Source organism: Bactrocera oleae, chromosome 3 (assembly GCF_042242935.1).
Source record: "Bactrocera oleae isolate idBacOlea1 chromosome 3, idBacOlea1, whole genome shotgun sequence".
Classification (NCBI taxonomy): Eukaryota; Metazoa; Arthropoda; class Insecta; order Diptera; family Tephritidae; genus Bactrocera; species Bactrocera oleae.
In genome coordinates this window covers 18,969,704-18,990,427 of record NC_091537.1, presented here as the reverse complement: position 1 = coordinate 18,990,427, position 20,724 = coordinate 18,969,704, and the positions used below count along the sequence as shown (strand labels likewise).

Genomic DNA, 20,724 nt, shown 5'->3' with positions numbered 1-20,724 from the left:
TGCGCGTTTGCTTTTATCTTTTTAATTGGATATGCAACTTTTTTGACTGTCAAAGCATATGCTTACCTACTCAACATATAGAAACAACTCTATTGGTGGCTTGATGTCGATAACGATAATAATGTCTCTCTTTACCCAGCAAGCTGCCGCTTTCGATATTAAGCTTTGATATGTGTGTTTTCTACGCAAGTTAATGCTGCTATTGTGTTAATATTTATTTAAATTTTATTGAAATTAAAATGCTAAACTGTATGGTTTATATATATATGTACACTGCTATCATACGCCATTATCTAAGAATTATAATTAGTATTAAATTTTGATATTTTTCTCGCCGACACAATTTCTTTATCATTTTAACTAATCGCTTACTTCTTCTTCTTTTCGTTTTAGGTAAGTGGCAAAGGGTTTTATGCGCGATTTAAATAAAGGTATAAGTTTTTCAATAATCTGCACTTTAAAATATTCAAATATTATTCAGAAATTTCTTCATAGCTTCGAGCGTTCTTACCATTTCCATCAAAGAGTATGTAGAGTTATGCATAACTAATACGTTATTATTATTCATATATGTGAGCTTACAAAGCAGCAATTTTAACTTAATGCGATTAGTCTAACCAATGTTTAGGAATTCTTAACATATGCACAGTACCTTTAGACATATTGAAGATATAATATCTCTAAAATTTATTTTAATTAACGAAAGGAGCTTATGCGCATAAAGCATTAAAATTCAATTTTAAATTCAATGGAGATGTGGAGATATGCGTGAGTGCATACGTATTTATCTAGGTACGATTCTTACTAAAAATTAGTGACAATAAATAAAACTGCTCCTACATATGTGTTGCCAGCTAAATCGTATGTTCTAATACCCAAATTAGATAAACTCAAATATTCAAAGACAAATAGTGTATTACAAATTACTTTCTATGAAAGCTTCCTGCAAGTTTTAGTAAAGTGAGTTATTCAGATTGATTTAAATCTTTAAAAGCTGCTTAAATCTACAAGGGCAGATTTCTGCATATGAAAGTTTTATAAAAGCTTCAACAAACAGAGTTGTTCGGATTGGTTTAAGCCGTGAAAAAGCTGCTTAAATCTTCAAGGGCAGATAGCGCGTCAAAATGTACTTCATTTGAAAGCTTCATGAAAGCTCGAATATTCAGAGCTATTCAGACTAGTGTAAGTATTAGAAATTAGTTAAATATTTAAAGACCTTTCAAGGCTTTATGAAAGCTATGATGTTCAAAATTAAACAGAAACCTTTAATTCTATATGAAGTTATATGAAAGCTTAAATATTCAGAATTACTTGAGAGCGCTTAAGTTTTAAAAACTTTTATGTATACTTATACTGACCGCAATAAAAAATACCCTGCTCTATATTTTTATGAAACAAATGCAAAAAATTCAAATATATCGAAATGTAAAAACTTTTATATACTGCATATTAAGACTTTCCAATTAAATTTTTGAATAACTTCCAAAAGCTCAGAAAGCTAAATTAATTAAAATTATATATTTTTTTTTGCATAAAAACTGTGCGAGATGCGAGTACATATATTTACCGTGAAAGCTATTTGAAAAGCTCTTAAAGCTCCGAGCCTACACTCACATAAGTCCATCATTTTAGCTTCATTATTAAATGAAATATTTATACTTTTTAAATAAATGACGAGTTTAAGTGCTATGCGGTACGAATTAAAAAAAGTTATGTTACAAAAATACAAATTCTTAATTAATTTTATAACTAAAGTGAAAGCTTTTTGTAATAACTTTATAGCAAAACATCAAAACCTCTGAATTTAAAAAAGAAAAGCTGTTTAAACCGAGTCTTTAAATATTATAACAAAAATTTAATTGCAGGAAGCTCGGTAAAAGTTTCTCAAAACTGTTTTTTTTTCGTTTTGTTTTTTTTTCTTTTAATTTTTAATTTTTTTCTGGAGAAATATTTCTTGCCTACTTAATCAAGGTTTATAAAAACTAATTAATTGGCAATTCGCACTGAAAAAATCCAGAATAAATTACACTTTAATCCAATGTGGGTGCATAACTGCGCATACATGCATACATAATTATGCATATATACTATACTTACTTCTGTAATCGTACGCCAGCTGGCTCTCTTCGAGTAGACACCAGGTGTTGCGCTTTATCTTTATATTTCAAGTGATCATGCAAAAATAACTTATTTGCATGCCTACCTTCATACATATCTACATAAATTCATATGCATATGCATGTATATACGAGCACATCGTCTATATCGAATATTGCGCATTAAGCGCAGAAAGTACAACGTTAAGCAAAAAGTAAGCAAGCGCACAATTAATAAATTGCATACCAACTGCATTATTTAAGTTCTTTTAAACTTTTTGTCTTCCAAATTCACCGTTTCGTTGGTGCTTTTGATTTCTCATTCACACAGCCATACATACATATGTATATGGTATATATTTGTTGGTTGTTTATAATAAAATTTCCGTGGAGCGATTTCATTTATTTACGTAAACATTTTCTGCCAATGCGTTTTTTTTTTTTTTTTTTTTTTTTGTTTTTGATACCTTGAACAAGGTATATTAGGTTTGAGAGACTAGCTCTTTAGTGTTTAAAATATCGCTCTGAAATTTTACACACGTCCGTTTCTCCCCACGGAGCTGTTCATTTGTTAGAACCGATATCGAACCATTATAGCATATAGCTGCCATACAAACTGAACAATCAAAATCAAGTTTTTGTATGAAACACGTTTTTTTTGACCAGACATCGTCAGATAATTTGGCATTAAATATTTTCCAAGGCAATGGTACAATCTCTAAAGAAATTGTGCAGATCGGATCAAAACAGCATATAGCTGCCATACAAACTTAACGGTCGGAATATAGTGCTTATATGGAGAACTTTTTTATTTGATGCGATATCTTCATGAAAATTGGCATAATTTATTGTTCAAGACAACGCTACAATATCTTACGAAATTGTACAGATTGGATCACTATAGCATATTGCTGCCATACAAAATTGACTAAAGTTCTTGTGTGGCACCTTTTGTATTTGTGAAGGGCATTATAGTTTCGGTACAGCCGAAGCTCACTCACATTCTTATTGTTTATTATTTTAAAACTTCATTTATAGCTTTTTATTTGTTATTGTTTATTTCCCACAGATCATCTTGAATTCTTTATGTAAAATTCACTTTATTATTTTCAATTTCAACTCACAAACATTCTTAAGCTCTAAATATGCAAATGCGTGTGTATGTGCGTATAGGTAGTGCACATTTTTACAGATAGTGGCGCATAGGTAGCTATTTGTATGTAAATAAGCGCTTGCATAAGCTTGTGTGGGTAGCGTCGTCGCGCGTGTGTGCTGACATGCCGTTTTGCTTGGCTCTCGTCTCCATAAGCCCCATTGTGGTGTTCGTTGTTGTAGCGAAAACTTTGCAACGTCGCAAAGTTACGTGGTAAGCACAATGAAACGTCGCGAAAAAATTAATATAAGTTATGCGGTAAATAATGGAAAAGTAGTCGCAAAAATAAGTTTATCATTGTTTACATTTTTGTGCGCAGATTTCCGCTCACTTATGTCAATATATGCATATCTACATATACACGTTGTACACGTATGTACGTGCGCAAATATGTCTTTAAAGATAGTGATTGCAAGTTTTCAATGTATTTTTTTATTGAGGAAAAGTTATATATTTAAATATTATTATATATTATGCACAGCTAATATTTATATTTAATTATTTTATTATATATTAGCTATCTATATATGTATATATATAAAAATTACGTGTCACGTTTTGTCCGACATAAACTTCTAAACTACTGAGCCGATTTTGGTAAAATTTAGCTAAATTTAGTTCATGTCTCAATAATGTCAAAAGTAAAAACAATTCAGAAAATTTTTTTGGAATAAGCATATATTCAAAATTAAAAAATTATAATAATAATACTAATCATAAAAATAATAATAATATTATATAAAAAAAAAATTATAATAATATTAAAAAAAATATTAATAATAATAACTGTGAATAAAATACCAAATGAAAAATTCATTATTTTTCCCGTTGACAAATGTTTGTATTAATCATTTTCCAAATGAAACTTCAAGTACAATCCCTTGAATTCTTTTTTTAGCAATAACGTTTTCGCCCTTATTTGTAAATAATATTTTCACCGTATAGAATACCTTATTATAACAGTTGTATGTATACCATAGCCACAGCCTCGCATGGTCGAAGATTTTAGTATTACAAACAATTTTATTTTTGCTTTTTATTTTAAGTTTATTTTCTATATTTATATTTTAATTGTTTTTTTTTTTTCAACTATTATCATTACTTATTTCTTGTGTTCTGTTATTATTTTTGTTTGCCCTGCTTTGACTTTTGTCATACTCTTAATTAGTCTCACCGTAATTATTATACCCAGAACGGGGTACATAAAGTTTGCCATGAAGTTTGTAACACCCGGAGGGGTGTATAAATGATCAGCTTCACGAGCTTAGTCCATAAAGTCATGTCCGTCTGTCTGTCTGTAGACACGCAAACTAGTCCCTAAGTTTTTGAGATATCGATGTGAAATTTTGCACATTTTCTTTGCTTTCCATGAAGCCACTCATTTGTCGTAACCGTCGACAGCGGATCACTGTAGGATTTAGCTGCCTTACAAAGTAAACGATCAAAATCAAATTTTTGTATATAAAGCTTTTTGAATCTACCGTCAATATCGTGTTCTTGTGTGGAAACTTTAGTTGTAAAGGTTTTTCTAGCTTCGGCACTACCGAAGTTAATTTTTTTTATTGTTTTTTTTTATATTAATTTTTATATACCAAAGACAATCCCGAACATGGTTAATTAAGCGCAACTCAATTTCCCGACTCCATTGCCATCTTTTCGTATACAGTAATACAGTAATACTGGAAGAAACTCAACAATTTCCTTATCTTTCCCTTCTCTCCTTTTTCTAAAACTACGCGAACCCACTTTTGGCTGACCTTAAAGCTTGCATACATTTAAATTGCCCAAAACCAAACCAAGTTGGCAAAAGTAATAAACTTTTATATTTATGTTTTGGTGTCCAACACTTCCTGCTACTAAACAAAAGCAACACATACACACCCATACATACAATATTATAAATGCATAGAAAATTCAATACAAAAGTTTAGCAATATTATACGACACTAAGTTGAAATAACTAAAATATTGGATATTGGATACTGTCCCAGGGCAACCTATTTGCGCGCACTCTTCCTCTCCCGCTCCCACTCTTTTCCAATGCAGACTGCATTCGACGGCTGTGTTTTCTTATTTGTGGCACCTTTTGCCGACATTATGTTCACTTTTTATGCCCATCGTTGCTCACCTATGCCACAGCTGTCATTCAATACGTTAGTTTCCTGGTTACACATTACCACTGCGGTCTCCTCATCACAACTGGAGAGCAAATCAATGGCCTTACCTGCCTTTTCGTGCATTTCAGAACAGCATATTGTAAAAGAAATGAAACAGCGCCAGCAATATGGCCAAATAGGCGAGTGTGGCGAGTAGCGAACGTATGAACAAAACCGAGATATAAGCGAAAACAAATATTACTATCGCTGGGAGAATGGCACGAATGCGTTGCATATCTGTTGACTGCGCCTGCTGCGACGTTGGCGGCAATGACGGTGGCAGTGTTGTTGCTTTAGTGCACTCCAACATTGTCGCGTGCTCCATGCAAATGACAGTTGATGTTTGCAGAGTTGCTTCTTCTCCAACACAAACCGTCTTACAGTGTCTTCGTTTGTTTTTTTGCAAACTTGCTTTGCAGCTGCTTATTTGTTGGTCTTTCAATACACGATTGTGTTGTTGTGTTGTTATTCCAAAAACTAAGATTTTAGACAGTCTACACATGAATGTTGCTGTTGTTTTTGCTGCCTCTTTAAAGCCAGCAAATGCGTTATGCCCGCCAGTCGTTGTGCTCCCAAGTCGGTTCTTTTTCTCTTTCTGCGTTTCTATTTCTCTGCGCGCTGCATGCGTTTATGACGATGGCATTTACTGAACGTGACTTGCTTTCCAAATTCAATTCAAATATAACTGGCAAATAAATTCTCAAACAAATGTCGTATATGGCGACAACAAAGCAATGCGAACGCAACAGCGACTACGATGGAGCGTTGGCGGCTGCGCCACTCTGTTGCTCTGTATGCCAGTTACTAAGTAACTATTAGCATGTAGCACAGTGCACTTGTGTTGGCAAATATTTGCAATCGCTTTGTGATTTTAATATTTTTAAATGAAAATTTTTGAATTTATGTTTACTAAAATTTTAATTTTTGAAAATATTTTTACATAAAGTTTGAGTTTTCCTTTCCAAATAATGTTTATATTCCCTTTCAACTTTTTTTTTGATATTTCAGTTTTTATATTTAATGTCAAGCATGATTCATGGTTACTATCATACATGTCAATCAAATACTATAAGAGCTGTGTTGATAAAATTTTTAACGAAATCAAAATTTTTTCGGTCGTTTCATTGTTTCGGTTACTGATTTTGTAGGTTGTGTCAGTAATTTTGAGATAAAAAAAAACTGTTTTGAGTTCAGCAAAATTTACATTGAAAATTAAAAAAATTAAAGATTTACCAAAAATAAGTTTAAACTAAACTTTTAATTAAATTGCCAAAAATATATGTATTTCATAAAACTTTTTTAAAAATGATTCAAGTTTACTAAAGTTTAAATTAAAAGTGAATTAATTTAAAAGATTAATAAAAATTTAAAAAAAAATTGCAGAAATTTTTTTTTATTAAAATCTTCGAAAAATTTTTTTTTTTAAATTATGAAATTACTAAACTTTGTAATTACCAAAATAAATATACTCAATACAATTTACCAAAGAACACAAAAAAAATATTTAGTTAAATTAAAAAAAAAAACTATTAATTAAAAGATGATTAAAATTATGTGTCTCTTACAAAATTTTCGTTTCTTTATTTTTGATTTTTTTAACATTTAACATTTTTTTTATTTTTACATTGTTCAGTTTACAAAAATTATTTAAATTTTTTGTTATAGAATTTTAAAAATGATTAAAGTTAACTAAACTTTAAATTGAAAGTGGAGTAATTTAAAAATTAATGAAAATTTAGAAAAAATACCAAAAATTTTTTTTAATAATATATTCGAAAAAATTTTTTTCTTTTTAATTTTGAAATTTGTAAACTTTGAAATTACCAAAACAAATTTACTCAATAAAGTTTACCAAAGAACACAAAAAATAGTAAAATTAAAAAAAAAATGTTAATTAAAACTATGATTAAATTTATGTGTATCTTACAAAATTGTTTATTTTATTTTTGGTTTTTTTTATATTTTTTTAATATTTAACATTTTTATAAATATTCTTAAATTTTAAATAAAAAATAAGGCGTATATAAAAATTAGTAAAAAACCCAAAAAAATAGAACAAAACTATTTAAAAAAATCTGTACATTAAAGAAATTAAATAAGAAAGATTACAAGTATATTTTTTATGTGTATTTTAATAATATTTTTTGTACTAAATTTTTGAGTTTTGCTTTTAGTATATCAAATTTTTTAATTATTACACTTTTCAGTATACAAATTAATTAAACTTTAAACCAAAAATTAAGTTAATTAATTAAAATGTAGAAGAAAAATAAAACAAAAAATAATTAAAGTTAAAAAAATATTTAGATATTTTGTTACAGAATTTGACTTTGAAATTACTAAGCTTTAAATTAAAAATGAGACAAAATTAAAATGAAAAAAATTAAAAATAAAAAAAAATTATATAAAGTTTACCAAAAACAAAAAAATAAAGTAAAAATACTGTAAATTGAAGAAGTAAATATGTATGTTTTCAGTAGATATATATTTTTTAATTTATGTGATTTTTTTTTATTATTAAATATTTAAAATTTTTACCTAGAGTCACTGTATATATTAAATAAATTTGTAATTTTAATTTAATGTTTTTTTATTTAATTAAATTTAAAAATATTTTATTGAAAAAAACTAGTCTTTAACTTAAATTTAAAAAAATTATTTAGTCTATATTTACATTTAAAAATATTTTTTATGCTCTTACTGCACTGTAAATTTTGTCGTTAGGCAACTCCTGCCTCCAGCGCAGGCAACTAGTTTTTCTAAATGGCGTACACATATAAATATGAAGCCGATATTATACTCCAGCCATTTGGCACGTACACAGTTAGTTGGAAATTTACTACTACTCCCACCTATTTCTATTCAATACACTTGTATGTGTTTTTTAATGTGCAAATTATGGCGTCTATGCTAGCCAAGTGGGTTTGAGCGCTGAATATTGTGCGTGGTTATTGGGAAATATTTAGATTTTTTTGATAATTGTTTTGTTTTTTTGAGTTCGTACTCGTTATAAAATATTATAAATATTATGTAACTACCAGGGAATTCTTTGGGTTTCATATAAGCCCTACTTTAAACCGAATTGAACAAACTGATAAGATCTCCGGTTCTATGGCTTATGGTCAAGGTCAAAATATTAAGGTGACTTATAGACTTTCTTTGCTAGATTCATCCAATTGGTAGTTGGTTATCGATTACATTTTTATTAAAAATGCTTTTAAAGAAGCTTATATGATGATATGCAGTAGTGCTTTTGAACTATTTTATGACACATGTCTATTTTTCTAATGGAACCATAATCTGAAAAAAATTGTAATGTAATTATTACTAGTCAGCCTGCAAATAAATTTCTGTTGCCTACATTTAGGCGAAATTTGGAAAAATATCAAATAGAAATATTTTTAATTTCGAAAAGTGCTTAAAGCAGATTTTTATATCATTAGCTCTGCAACATTTCCGTGTTCAGGCAATTCCATTGTTCATAAGTGAGTTTATGACATATTTTCGTTTACTTCACATATTTTTAATTTGCTACTTAAAAATATGAGTACAGCATTCCGTTTGGTGCCTCTTCGTCTTGGAGATATATTTTTTTTACTCAAAATAATGGCGACATAAATAATAAACGTATGTGTAATACTTTTGAATATGGACGCAGCCTTAATAATATGTTAGTTGAGCGTTTCACGCTGGCATTTGAGGCATCCATTTGTGTGTCTGTGTGTGAAAAGCGCAAATTTGTTTGCTATTTGTGCAACTGCATGCGATTTTAGTATTTTGCAAGCATATTGTTGCCCACTATGCCATTTAATCGGAGCAGACACACACACATACGCAATATAAGAGAGTCTACAAAGAGCGTTGAAAGCGAGAAGGGGTAAATGTAAATATGCACAGTAGTCAAAAGGCGCAAAAGAGCGCATAAAAAGCTTGTGTGCTTGGGTGGGTGGAAGCTGTGCTGCCTGCTCTGTGCGAACCACTGGTGAGGGAGCGGCTGAAAGGGACTTGAAAGGGCACTAAAACTTTTACGGCACGCAGCAGTTGAAATTTAAATAAAATTATAACAAAGTGGTAAATTCTCGATACTTTTGGACGACGTGGCATGCATGCAAGCAATTCGATATTGCCACCGTTGCTACACATATGTGCTTGTGTTTGTTGCAACACATATGCTTATGCTTGCCGCACTTTAGCGCAGTTTGTATTTGAGTTGTGCTTGTCTCCTATATTTACGCCTTTTGCCTTCCTTTTTTCTCTTACTTTTTCTTTGCTGCATTATTTGTGTGCTGTGTGCTTACTTTATATTGTGTTTGTTGTAACTGAAAAACAATAAAGTTAGCACAATGTTGCTGGATTGCATTGCAACACCGCATACACAATACTAGGCAATGCGTGTGCATCTCCGCATATTTTACACAAACATCATAAACATTTGTATGTGTGTGTGCGCATTCTGTAACCAAAGTTTGCCCTAGCTCAAGTAGTTCGTTCATATTGCAGCAACATGCTTGCTTTGCTATTCACCCGTTATTATTATTGTGTGCGCATATGCGTGTGCATGCGTGCTAAAACTTTAAGTTTGATACTTGGTAAACTTTATTTTGGAAATTTTATTAAAAATTGAAATCAAAGAAAATGCAATAAGCTATTGTACAGCAACAGTGCTGGTTATGTGCATAACGGAAGTGTGTGGCATGGAAAACATAATTGATTGCAAGTGTAATATGAGTGCTGCGTATATAAATTTCTGCTGAAAGTATTAAAAGTTCATAATTTAAGAAATCTGGCTGATACCTAAAATCACAAAAATAAAAAAACAAGAAAAAATGTTAACTTTGGTTATACCGAAGCTAGAATACCCTTCACAAATAAAGAAGTTTCCATACAAGAACTTAATTTTGATCGTGGCAGCTATATGATATAGTGCACCGATATTAAACATTTCTTCCGATATATTTTTTTCACTTAGAATTAATATTTGTTGTAATTATTTCTGTTAATCCGTTTGTGCTTAAAGTACCATTTAGTGTTCATGCCTAAATTTTGCCATCAGTACTTTCGTATTTCGTTTTTCTGAAGCTATACATATTACAAAATAGGCACCTATTCCCGAATTCCATAAAAGCGCCTCTATTGCTTTCTGTCTTATAAGAGCGTTTCAGTAAGTGTCACTTAAGATCAGGCAAAAGCTTGCTTAACTTCTAAACTAACTTTTAACTTTGCATAATTTTTGGCGCCTAAACTAAGTTTATTATTAATTTCTACCAATCATTGGTCTTAGTAACGTTATCTTCAAGCTCTTAGCGTATACTTTATACAGCACGCGCCTTTGAGTATGCTAGGTATGTTGGAATATGCATACGCGCACGAATGTATACAACATTTTTAGCAAAGCAAAACTACTAAAAATTGTAAAAATGTATTATACATTGAGACTGCGGAAGCATACGAAATTCAAAATCAAATGCAAATAACTGCAAAAGAAAATTTTTTCAAATCAGTTTTAGGCACTTTTAATTTTATTAAATTAAATGGCCGTTTATTCAGCAAATCAGGGATTTCATATAATAAATTGCATAGTAAAATTGTTCAAACAGCGGTAAATTTATTGAAGTTCCTATACTCAAGCGTGTATCAAGAGGTCTCCTTATTTCTTGCCACCATTTCGTAAATTAGCGCTGTTTAAAACCCAAAGCTACATATATGCGCATATATATAAATATGATCCCCTGCAGTTCACTTCCTTCCGCCACACTTCACTGCTTTTCACCTATGACTGCACTCATTCCGGCACGGCTGCGTCGTGGCTTATTATGCGCCAGTGCCGTTGGCTGCGTTGACCACAGCCGGCCGCAACGCCGCTGCACATTTTTGTTTACTTGTATATATATATATATATATATGTATGTGCTAGTTAGCATACATTTGCGCTGCATTGCATACCATTCCACTTGTTTGCTCTCTGGGCCATTATGCCACTTGTGCGCAGCCAATTAACTACTTGAAAAAATTAACTACCAACCGTTCCTTCATTTCGCAATGCCTTTATTTACTGAAAGTGGGCTCATATTTAAATTTTTTGGGGTATTGTGGTGTTTTAATTTCAAAATATTTGTACAACGCTTCTTATATATACATAACTTATTTAACTAATGGCGATAACACCCCTTCTTGTTAAAAAAATTTTAAAAATAAAAAATATTAATATTAGGATAAAATAACTAAAAACCATATTTGTTTGTAATTAATTTTTATTACGCTCACAAACAAAAAACCGCTTAGTATCGCAATTTTCTATGGACCAACGTCCAAAGCCACCAGCACCAAATTGTATACAGCCGCCGCTTTCAATATTCACCGGTTGATCATTTAGCCAGTGCGTATATTTAAAGGCCTTGCCTGTACCCTCCCACTCATAAGTACCCGGGTTTGATAAATCATTGCCACCGCTCCAATATATAAAAGTACGATCTGCCTTATTCACCGTTGTCTGTATAAAATCTAGAAAAATAAATTAATTGAAAAATATTTTTACATAATTACAACAACAAGTGTTGAACATGTGCCTACCGTTGGAAAATAAAAACATATGCAAACCTATGAGCTTTTTTTGCGACTCGAGTGAGACCAAATTGGCTGTGTGCTCATGGCATCTATCGAGCGCATCCTTCCAGGTTTCCTAAGAGTTTTGGTTTTACGGAAGAGTTAACAAAAGCAGACAATAATTTCCAAAACCTTTGTGCTTTGCGTGTAATTTTTATTTTACATACCGCGTTTTTGTTGAATATTATAAACTCGTCATAATGCGTTCTGTGTACAAAGATGTCTTTTTGAATAAAATAAGTAAATAAATTATTAGTATTACTTTTTTAAATTTTTTATTATATTTTTAGTTTTTAAAATTTAAAGTTTTTTTTTGTATAATTTTATTGCTTATTAAAATTGTTTTTGTTTTCTAATTTGTACCAATTAGTTTTAGTTACTAATTACTAGTTTTTTTTATACCCTGAGCAGGGTATGTTAACTTTGCCACCATGTTTATAAACCAAAAAGAAACGCTGAAGGCCCTATGAAGTATATTTTCATATATAAATGATTAGCGTGACGAGCTGATTCAATTTAGCCATTGGAATCTTTATATTTGTGAAATTGTATTGTGAAAATTTTCTATTTTAGAAATTTTGTACTCAAGTACCCGTGTTCTGTGCAAATGCGTAGCGGTATAATAAACAGCTTATAAAAATTCGTTTAAAATTATTTCCAGGCATTTTTCAATACTTTGGCACTACATAACAATTCTGTTTAAAATTTACTCGTTAACTGAAATATGTTTTCACTTTTCGATTTGATTTCAAATCTATAAATTTACATATACTCCTCAACTGCAGCAAATCAGTATAAATTCATTCGAAACGCTTCGAATGTAATAACTGTATGTATTGCAAAAGTCTCTGTATAACATCCCTACAGTGAAATCGACTAGTTGTAACGTGTGTTTTTTTTTAAACTAATTTGATTCGCAAAATAGAAATAGATTTAGATATTAGCTGTCAGATTTTCGTTAGAAATACACCAGTTTCATACTGGTTCAAAAACATTAAATAAACAGAACAATTGTTAACTGCGCTTGCATCGAACTTATAATAGCCTTCACAAATACAAAAGGTTCTTTACAAGAACTTGATTCCGATCGTTCAGTTTGTATGACAGCTATGTGCTCTAGTAATATATCTAAGTATCGTTGTTTACCTCTTCATTGGCCATAAATGCATTCCCAAACATGAAATTAAACTAATTTGCTAGCATTTCCTAGTATTCCTTAATTCTCAGAAATCGTCTAATAACTCTTGCATAGTGTTTCACAATTCGATCAAGTCATTTCATTCTTTTCGGACTAGTTCACTTTTCGTTGAAAAGGTAGTTCAAAATAAGTCTGTTTTGGTAAGTTCGATTAAAGTTAGCTATTCCTGGTTGTAAAGTAATATTTTTCCTCACTAGCATGTGTTATGTATCTGTCACCTGATATGCCTCTGTTATCTCGTAAACCCGTAAAATTTTAAGAGCAAAATACTTGAAAGCTAAACATACATACATATTGTTTTTGAATGCCACTTCACTTATGACATATGTCAGCATGTCACACAGTAAACACACAATGATAAATAAAACAGTTTATTCAATTATCTTTAGATAATGTTTTTCACAGCTGATGCCGCACAGTTTTCGGTGAATTTGCATACAAATCGATTACGTCACTCGAAATTTACTTGTAATTTACATAAGCGCATCCACATATGTGTTTTTACCTGTAAGTGTGCATATCTACTTACATATCTTCATGGTGGTATTTACATATACATATGTAGGTAGGTGGATATTTTTGCAAATTCCTTAACTTTTGCTGTGTTTATTTGGTCTATGCAAATATTTGTTATTTTTCTTTTTTACTCTACTTATCAACTGCGCTACAGTTGTTCTACTGTACTGTCAACCATCAATTGTTGAAGCGAGCGTAGAATATTTAAAGATTTTAAGTTGAACATCTACTGATCAATAAGAATTTATATAAATAAGTGTGAGTGCTGCGGGTTTAAATGAAATTTGTTTTCTGAAGATATTTAAGTCGTAAAAAGATTAGAGAAAAGTAGATACCATTAACCATGTGACCATTAAGTTAAAAGTTTTATTCCAATTAAATTCTGTTTCAGTAAAGTAAGTACCCTTCAGCGTATTTTTTTTTGCGCTATGAGTATGTATATATATTCTAACTATGTATTTTCTCAGTATAAACTGTCCTCAGTTCACCCAACCTTGTAAAGTAGCGAATCGAACACACTGCTGGTATAACTAGTATAAACTGGCATAATCATGCCATTAATGAATTGTATAGACATTAACTGGATAAAATTGTTGCTGCTTTCATTAGTAAACTTCTTAATATCTGTAAAGGTAGCGCTCAAATATAGAGAGCAGAAAAGTGGCAATTCAAAGGCTAACATCAATACGGTAAATCATTAATGTGGCACAATTTTTATACACTGAAGAGGGTATATTAAGTTTGGCAAAAGTTTTTAACACCCAAAAATAAATGTCACCCTACGAAATATATGAATATATAATATGTATATATAAATGATCAGCGTGACGAACTGAGTTGATTCAACCATGCCCGTCTGTGTTTGTATATGCGAAATAGTCCTTTAGTTTTTGAGATATCGCTCTAAAACGATATCGCACGTCTTTTCTCCTGCTGCTCTTTCATCGGAACATCCGATATCGGACCACTATAGCAGATAGCTGTCATACAAACTAAACGATCCGAATAAGATACTTGCATGGAAAGCTTTTTCATTTGACGAGATATCTTCGCAAAATTTAGCATTAAGTATTGTCCAAGTCAACGCTACAATACTCAAGAATAATTTCCAGACCGGAAAACTATAGCATATAGCGGCCATACAAAATAAATGATCGAAATTAAATTTCTGTAGGAAAAACTTTTATTTGAGGAGATATGTTCACGCTATTTGGCATGAATTATTGTCCAAGTCAACGAAATATTCGAAGAAATAGTCCAGATCCGAAAATTATAACATATAGCTGCCATTCAAACTGAACGACAAAAATCAAGGTCTTGTATGGAAACTTCTTTACTTATGAAGGGTATTATAGATTTAGTACAACCGAAGTTAACTTTTTTTTGTAATAATTTAAATAATAATAAAAATTTAATTAAATATTCGCATTACTTAATTTATTTAGACCTAACATTTAGCTATAAATTAGAGTCTTTTCAAAAGTAATTTCTTTTCTATTAAAATGTTTTTATTTAGTCTGAATCATTAAGTATTTACTTACTTGTTCTTAAACTTCTACCGTTTTTTTCAGATTTTTTTTATTTTTCTCTTCTTCCAATTCCGAAATAATTGGCTTTCGTTATGCCGCAATTGTTTTATTACTTTAAAATTATCGATTTACCCACAAACTTACAAATGTTTGGCAAATGTGCTTGCATTATGAGTAAACATACACATATTTGTTTTATTTATATCACATCTGAAATATTAGATAATGTAATATTAAATTTTTCCCATATTTATAATAATATTTATACAAATTTCACATCTCCAGTGCATACATACCAACATATTAGCAGTATTATTTTCAAATATTTGCCTAATCAAGTTACAGCACGAAATGCACAAACACATTTACCGTGTACATAATGTTGTATGAAGCATAATTGAACAAACAGAAGTAGATTCTTTATTGCAAATATACTGTTATATATATATACATACTACGCAAATAACTTTGAGTGGTGGCATATTGTTCTCTGCTAAGCGGCTTCTTTTCTGCTTGAGCCGTTGGTAGACAGCTGCTGGCATGTGCTTGTATGTGTTTTGGATGCTGCCTCCAGCTCCAAGCTGTACCGTGCTACAGCTTTCAGCCTCATTTAATAGCTACTTTTCACAAGCTATTTGCTTACCCGCCGCTGCCGCGCCTACTCCCTTGCTGACACACTTCAAGCTTGTGTGCGAATTGCTTTGGCGGTTGCCTTTACTACTACTACAGTGGGTAGAGGATGCTACGAAAAAGGGTGGTTAGCTAAAAATTTCCTGCTAAAAGGGAAAACTAATAGCTTGTGCTTTTGCTTTTGCGCCCCTCAAGCCTCTTGTGCCTTTGCAGTACAAACACTTTCCTTGGCTCGCCGCATTCATTAAAATATTGTTGATGTCCATTTCGACGCTCGTCGGGAGCCATCGTCAACAACAGCTGCTACCGATTGTCATGGCAATCAACTTGACTGCTTAACGGTACTTTTCATAGTTTTATTATAGCTGCTTGGTGTTTAAATTGTAGCGTTTTTGTAATTGTTTTTGTAGATATCGTACATTTTCCCACTAAATATTTCGTTTAAATTTTAGCTTAGTTCGGTTTTCGACGAAATTCTACTGGTGGGGGTTGCAACTAAATACATACATACTTATTGCTTTATAAATATACTTTAAAAATTAAGAGAGCTTTATTAAGAATTATTGAAGTCTGACTGTTTATCAAAATTAAATTTCGGCCTGAGAACCGCTTGCCTTCTCTTACATGGCTTGAGGTTTGAGGTGTGTTGCCCTTAATTTTCATAGAAGACTCCTTTTCTTTTGGAAAATATTTCGGAGCATTTAAGAGCTTCTGCCTACAATGTAAAAAATCTGAACAACCATATATTATATATTCCTCTGTTCAAAATTTCTGTATCTGCATTGGTCATTTTATTATTTTATCATTATAGTTCTATCGACAATCGTGGCTCCATTTATGTTGATAAATATGAGTCACTTTCTCTGCTCATAGTGTCAAATCTATTGCAAGTTTTTCGAACCAGTTATCCCTCTTGTTGGCCAGTGAAGTTTTGACGACGGCTTGTTATTCGTTATCCATCGAGAACTGAAATTATAATCTGAGTTCGACTAGAATCTGGATTTCCAATTAAGCGTTGTTCTAGCGGGAACGCTACTTAAATGGGACATTACTGGATAATCAATAAACTGGGGTTATGATTCGCCATAGATATGATTTGTATTATTTATTTCTAAAAATAGATACTAAAAATTATTTCGTAAAAATACAAGAATTTAAGAGAAGGCTCGACTGAAAATATCCTAATATCAAAATATATACAAATCGTACTGTAAAATGACTGAATAGATGTTCGCTCTTAACCTCAATGTGCAATGAAAACAGAAATTAAACAATTGAAACGGAAAAAATACTGTTGATTTTATATTCTAATTCCTTAGGAATCTCTTTAGTGATATATGCACTCAATTAGTATTATATATATAAAGAAAATTTAAATATTATCTTTCGTAAACGCCAAATAATTAGCTATTTCTAAACAGGAAAAACAAAATAAAATGTGCACACAATTTAGATTAAGGCGCGAAAGTCCATTTATTCAAATGAAAAAATTAAAAGAAAACAAAAATACATGCAATACATTTACTTTGATCTGGCAACCCCCCTCAAACGCAAGATTATTACCAAGTTGCTTTATCACAAAAGATTTCCTAAATAACCGGGATAAGAGATGAAAAGCAATCAACAAAGATACAAACTCGAAAAAATGGGCCAAAAAGACAAACAAACGAAAAGAAGCAACGGTATTTACAGAGCAGAGCAAAGCAAAACAAATGCGCGCAAAGGAAATTGAAAAAAGTGAAATGTGCGAACAAAGAAATTGCCTACTCTAAAAGGATTCAAAGCGATAAGAATTGAAAAATAGCAAAACATTGAGAAAAAATTGGCAAAGCAATAATAGCAGCTGCTAGCTTGCAGCTTAGAAGAGGCAATGTGCAGCGAGCGCGCGCGAAATACACGCTCTCCAGCGTTAAACGCTTTTGGCCGCAATTCAAGTGAAAGAATAATAATCATTGAGGGGTGGTGTGGATGCAAAGCGCACAAAAACACAGCAAAACAACTGGCAAACAAAGCCACACAACAACAGCAATAGCAACAATATTGCAATAAAAAGCAGTAAATGGAGCAGAAACTGCTTGCGCCTGCCTGGAAGGTGCGCGATTGTGCTTAATTGCCAAAAATGTGCGCTGGGCATGATGATGAAGCCAGAGCGCGTGATGGCATGCGGATAAACCATATTGTGTTGCAGTGTTGTTAAGGTATCTCAATCACCAAAGATGAAAAGTGGTTGAGCATTCGAGCTTTTATTGGAGGGCAATTGGAGAGCAATTGAAGCGCAAATATACATAGTTCGGGTTGTAGATATGTTTGTATGTGCGTTTGTATACGCTTATATGCGTGGGTAAATAAGCTTTACTTATTGTTGTATTAATTTCAATCTCATAGAATTCTATCATAAGAAAACTATTACATGGAACTTGATAACAACCTCTCTTATTTATGTCAAATTATGTTCTTTGTGAGTTTGGCACATTTTTGATGCATACTTCATGGTAAAACTAAAAAAAAATATCTTCCTAGAAATTCTATCTGAACTTCCGTAACGTTGTCTTGAAAATTCCAAATTTTAACTCGAAAATTTACTTTAAAACTGAGTGCGCCGCCTCTAGGAGTTAAAAAAAAAAAATTTTTTGTCCAAAAATTTTCGTTTTTTATAATCTACAGATTTTACCCACAGGCTAAACAAAAAAAAATTTTTTTTTTCGCTCCACCCTAGTATACTCAGACACAATATATTAGTTTTTAAAAAATATCAACAGATACATACATACATAAGTATAATATTGAATATAAATTTTAATAATTTTCTTAAGTTATTAAAAAATAAGATTTTGTATATAAATTGTGAAATTGATTTTTTTTGTTTTTCAATACTGTTTAAGTAATAATTTTTGTAACAAGTGGTAACTCTGCTTCAAAACTGGTTTAACCTAAAATATTTTCAAATGCTTGTTCTCTGATAGAGGCATTGCTCATTTTCATCTTAATATACACGTTATTGCTTCATGTGTATATTTGATATATATTTTTGAGAATGTGGCTAAGCTCTGGCTCAACTCTTTTAACAAATCTATCTTCAAAAAATCTTAAATTAGATTCTTTTGGTGCCTATATATAAAAATATTTACACATATATTTTTTAAACAGCTGGCAACTCTGTGCAGAAAATTTTCGTCTTAAACCATTCTTAAAGCTTTGAAGCAGCTTCCATTTGATGTTTATTCAGTAAATACTTATACATGTTGGGAAAAGTTTTATTTCTCACACAGTTGGCAGCTCTGTTCAACAACTTTTCCGACTTAAGGTATTCTCAAACTCCAGTTTCATGCGCTGTATTGCGATATCTCAACTAAAATGTAAACATTATCGTTTCATTCTGATTTTGTAAGAATGTGGCAACTCTAGTTAAACTATTCTTTTGCCCAATTTTTCGTAAAATAATTATAAAAAGCTTCATACAATTTAAAGACATTTTATTTTTCAGTAGTCGGCAACTCTGTTTTTTTTACCTGAAGCATACTTAAATAATAGATTTCTAATAACCCCATTTGATAATATATATATACATCATTTTTAAGTATGTGGCTACTCTGGCTAAGCTGCTTATTTACCTAAACCTAAAATAAAAAAAATTACATATCTATCCCTTTTGATGTCTATTATTTGAAATCATTGGCAACTCTTTGCAGACACTTTTCGACCTAAAGCATTCTCAAATACCTGTTTTTAATACCCGTTTGGTAGTATTTCATGTAAAATAAATACATATGTACGTTATTTCTTGAATTAATTAATAAATTTCTTTTTTAATAATGTGGCAACTCTAGTTATACAATTATTTTATCTTATTCTTCTTTAACATCTTTCTGAAATATTTTCCATTTAAGGTCTATTCATTATTTACATATTGAATAATATGTAGTATTTAAAGATATGCTATTTTTCAAGCAATTGGCAACTCTCTTAAAGATACTCCAAATCGTAGGAATGCGTTCCAAACTCCGATAAAGTTATTTTACAAATTTAAACAAATCAATTAAGTGTGTTGGATTCTAAAATGAAGCACTTATGTATGTATGTAATATATTGGCACATATGTACATACCAACGTACCTATACCTATATGTGTTTTTATATATACAATATATGCATATTTTTACTACTTATCTTTTCATATAGTTTATATATGCTAGTATTTGTTAACTTTTTATTAATTTGTTGTTTTTTTTTCTTTCATTTTAGGTAAGTTTTGCACATCCTCCATGAACGAATGCAAAAAGTTTGGTTATGTAAAAATATTGTAAGTGATAAATTATTAAGTGACCCATAGTTCGCAAAACACATTTTACATACAGAGAAATTTTCAAATCAATATATTTTACTGCAGCCTTCACAGTTTTTTTTATTTTTGTTTTAACAGTTAAATTTAAACCAAATACTATTCAGAAAATAACAAAACGTATTTTGTGGATATCAAAATTTATAGTATACCATATACCTATATACATATGTACAAAAGTTTTATGGCGCACAAGTGACTAGCACGATAACACACGGTTGACCTTAAATTTTATATAAAAAAATCGTAAATTACAAACTTAACTTTTTAAAGTGTGCCAAAACAAACCCTAATCCTTTTAGACACAGCAAACCAACAATAAGAACCGTAACAGTGCCAGTACTGTATCATAATAATAAAATAAAAGTTTGACTGTCTGCCCGAACGCCATGAACCGCAGTGTGAAGAAGCATTTAACACCAATGACCACATTAGAATGTTGTTGGTGAAGTTGTTTTTTCTTATTGTTGTTGCACTGGTTGTACGCAGCTGACCGGTTCAACA

At 31.0% G+C, this 20,724-nt stretch overlaps 2 protein-coding genes across 6 annotated transcripts in view; one reads left to right on the top strand and one right to left on the bottom strand.

Annotated features, from left to right (window-relative positions):
• Window positions 1-20,724, top strand: part of ed (hemicentin protein echinoid) — a 250,656-nt gene that overhangs the window by 83,684 nt on the left and 146,248 nt on the right. The gene's annotated exons all lie outside the window — the stretch shown is intronic.
• LOC118681603 (CD209 antigen-like protein B) lies at window positions 11,430-12,745 on the bottom strand. The gene is made up of 4 exons (XM_036366823.2): window positions 12,601-12,745; window positions 12,176-12,231; window positions 11,976-12,084; window positions 11,430-11,906 (listed from the first exon to the last, which is right to left on the bottom strand). The coding sequence occupies exons 1-4, from the start codon at window positions 12,671-12,673 to the stop codon at window positions 11,650-11,652; spliced, it is 495 nt and encodes a 164-aa protein (XP_036222716.2). The 5' UTR covers window positions 12,674-12,745; the 3' UTR covers window positions 11,430-11,649.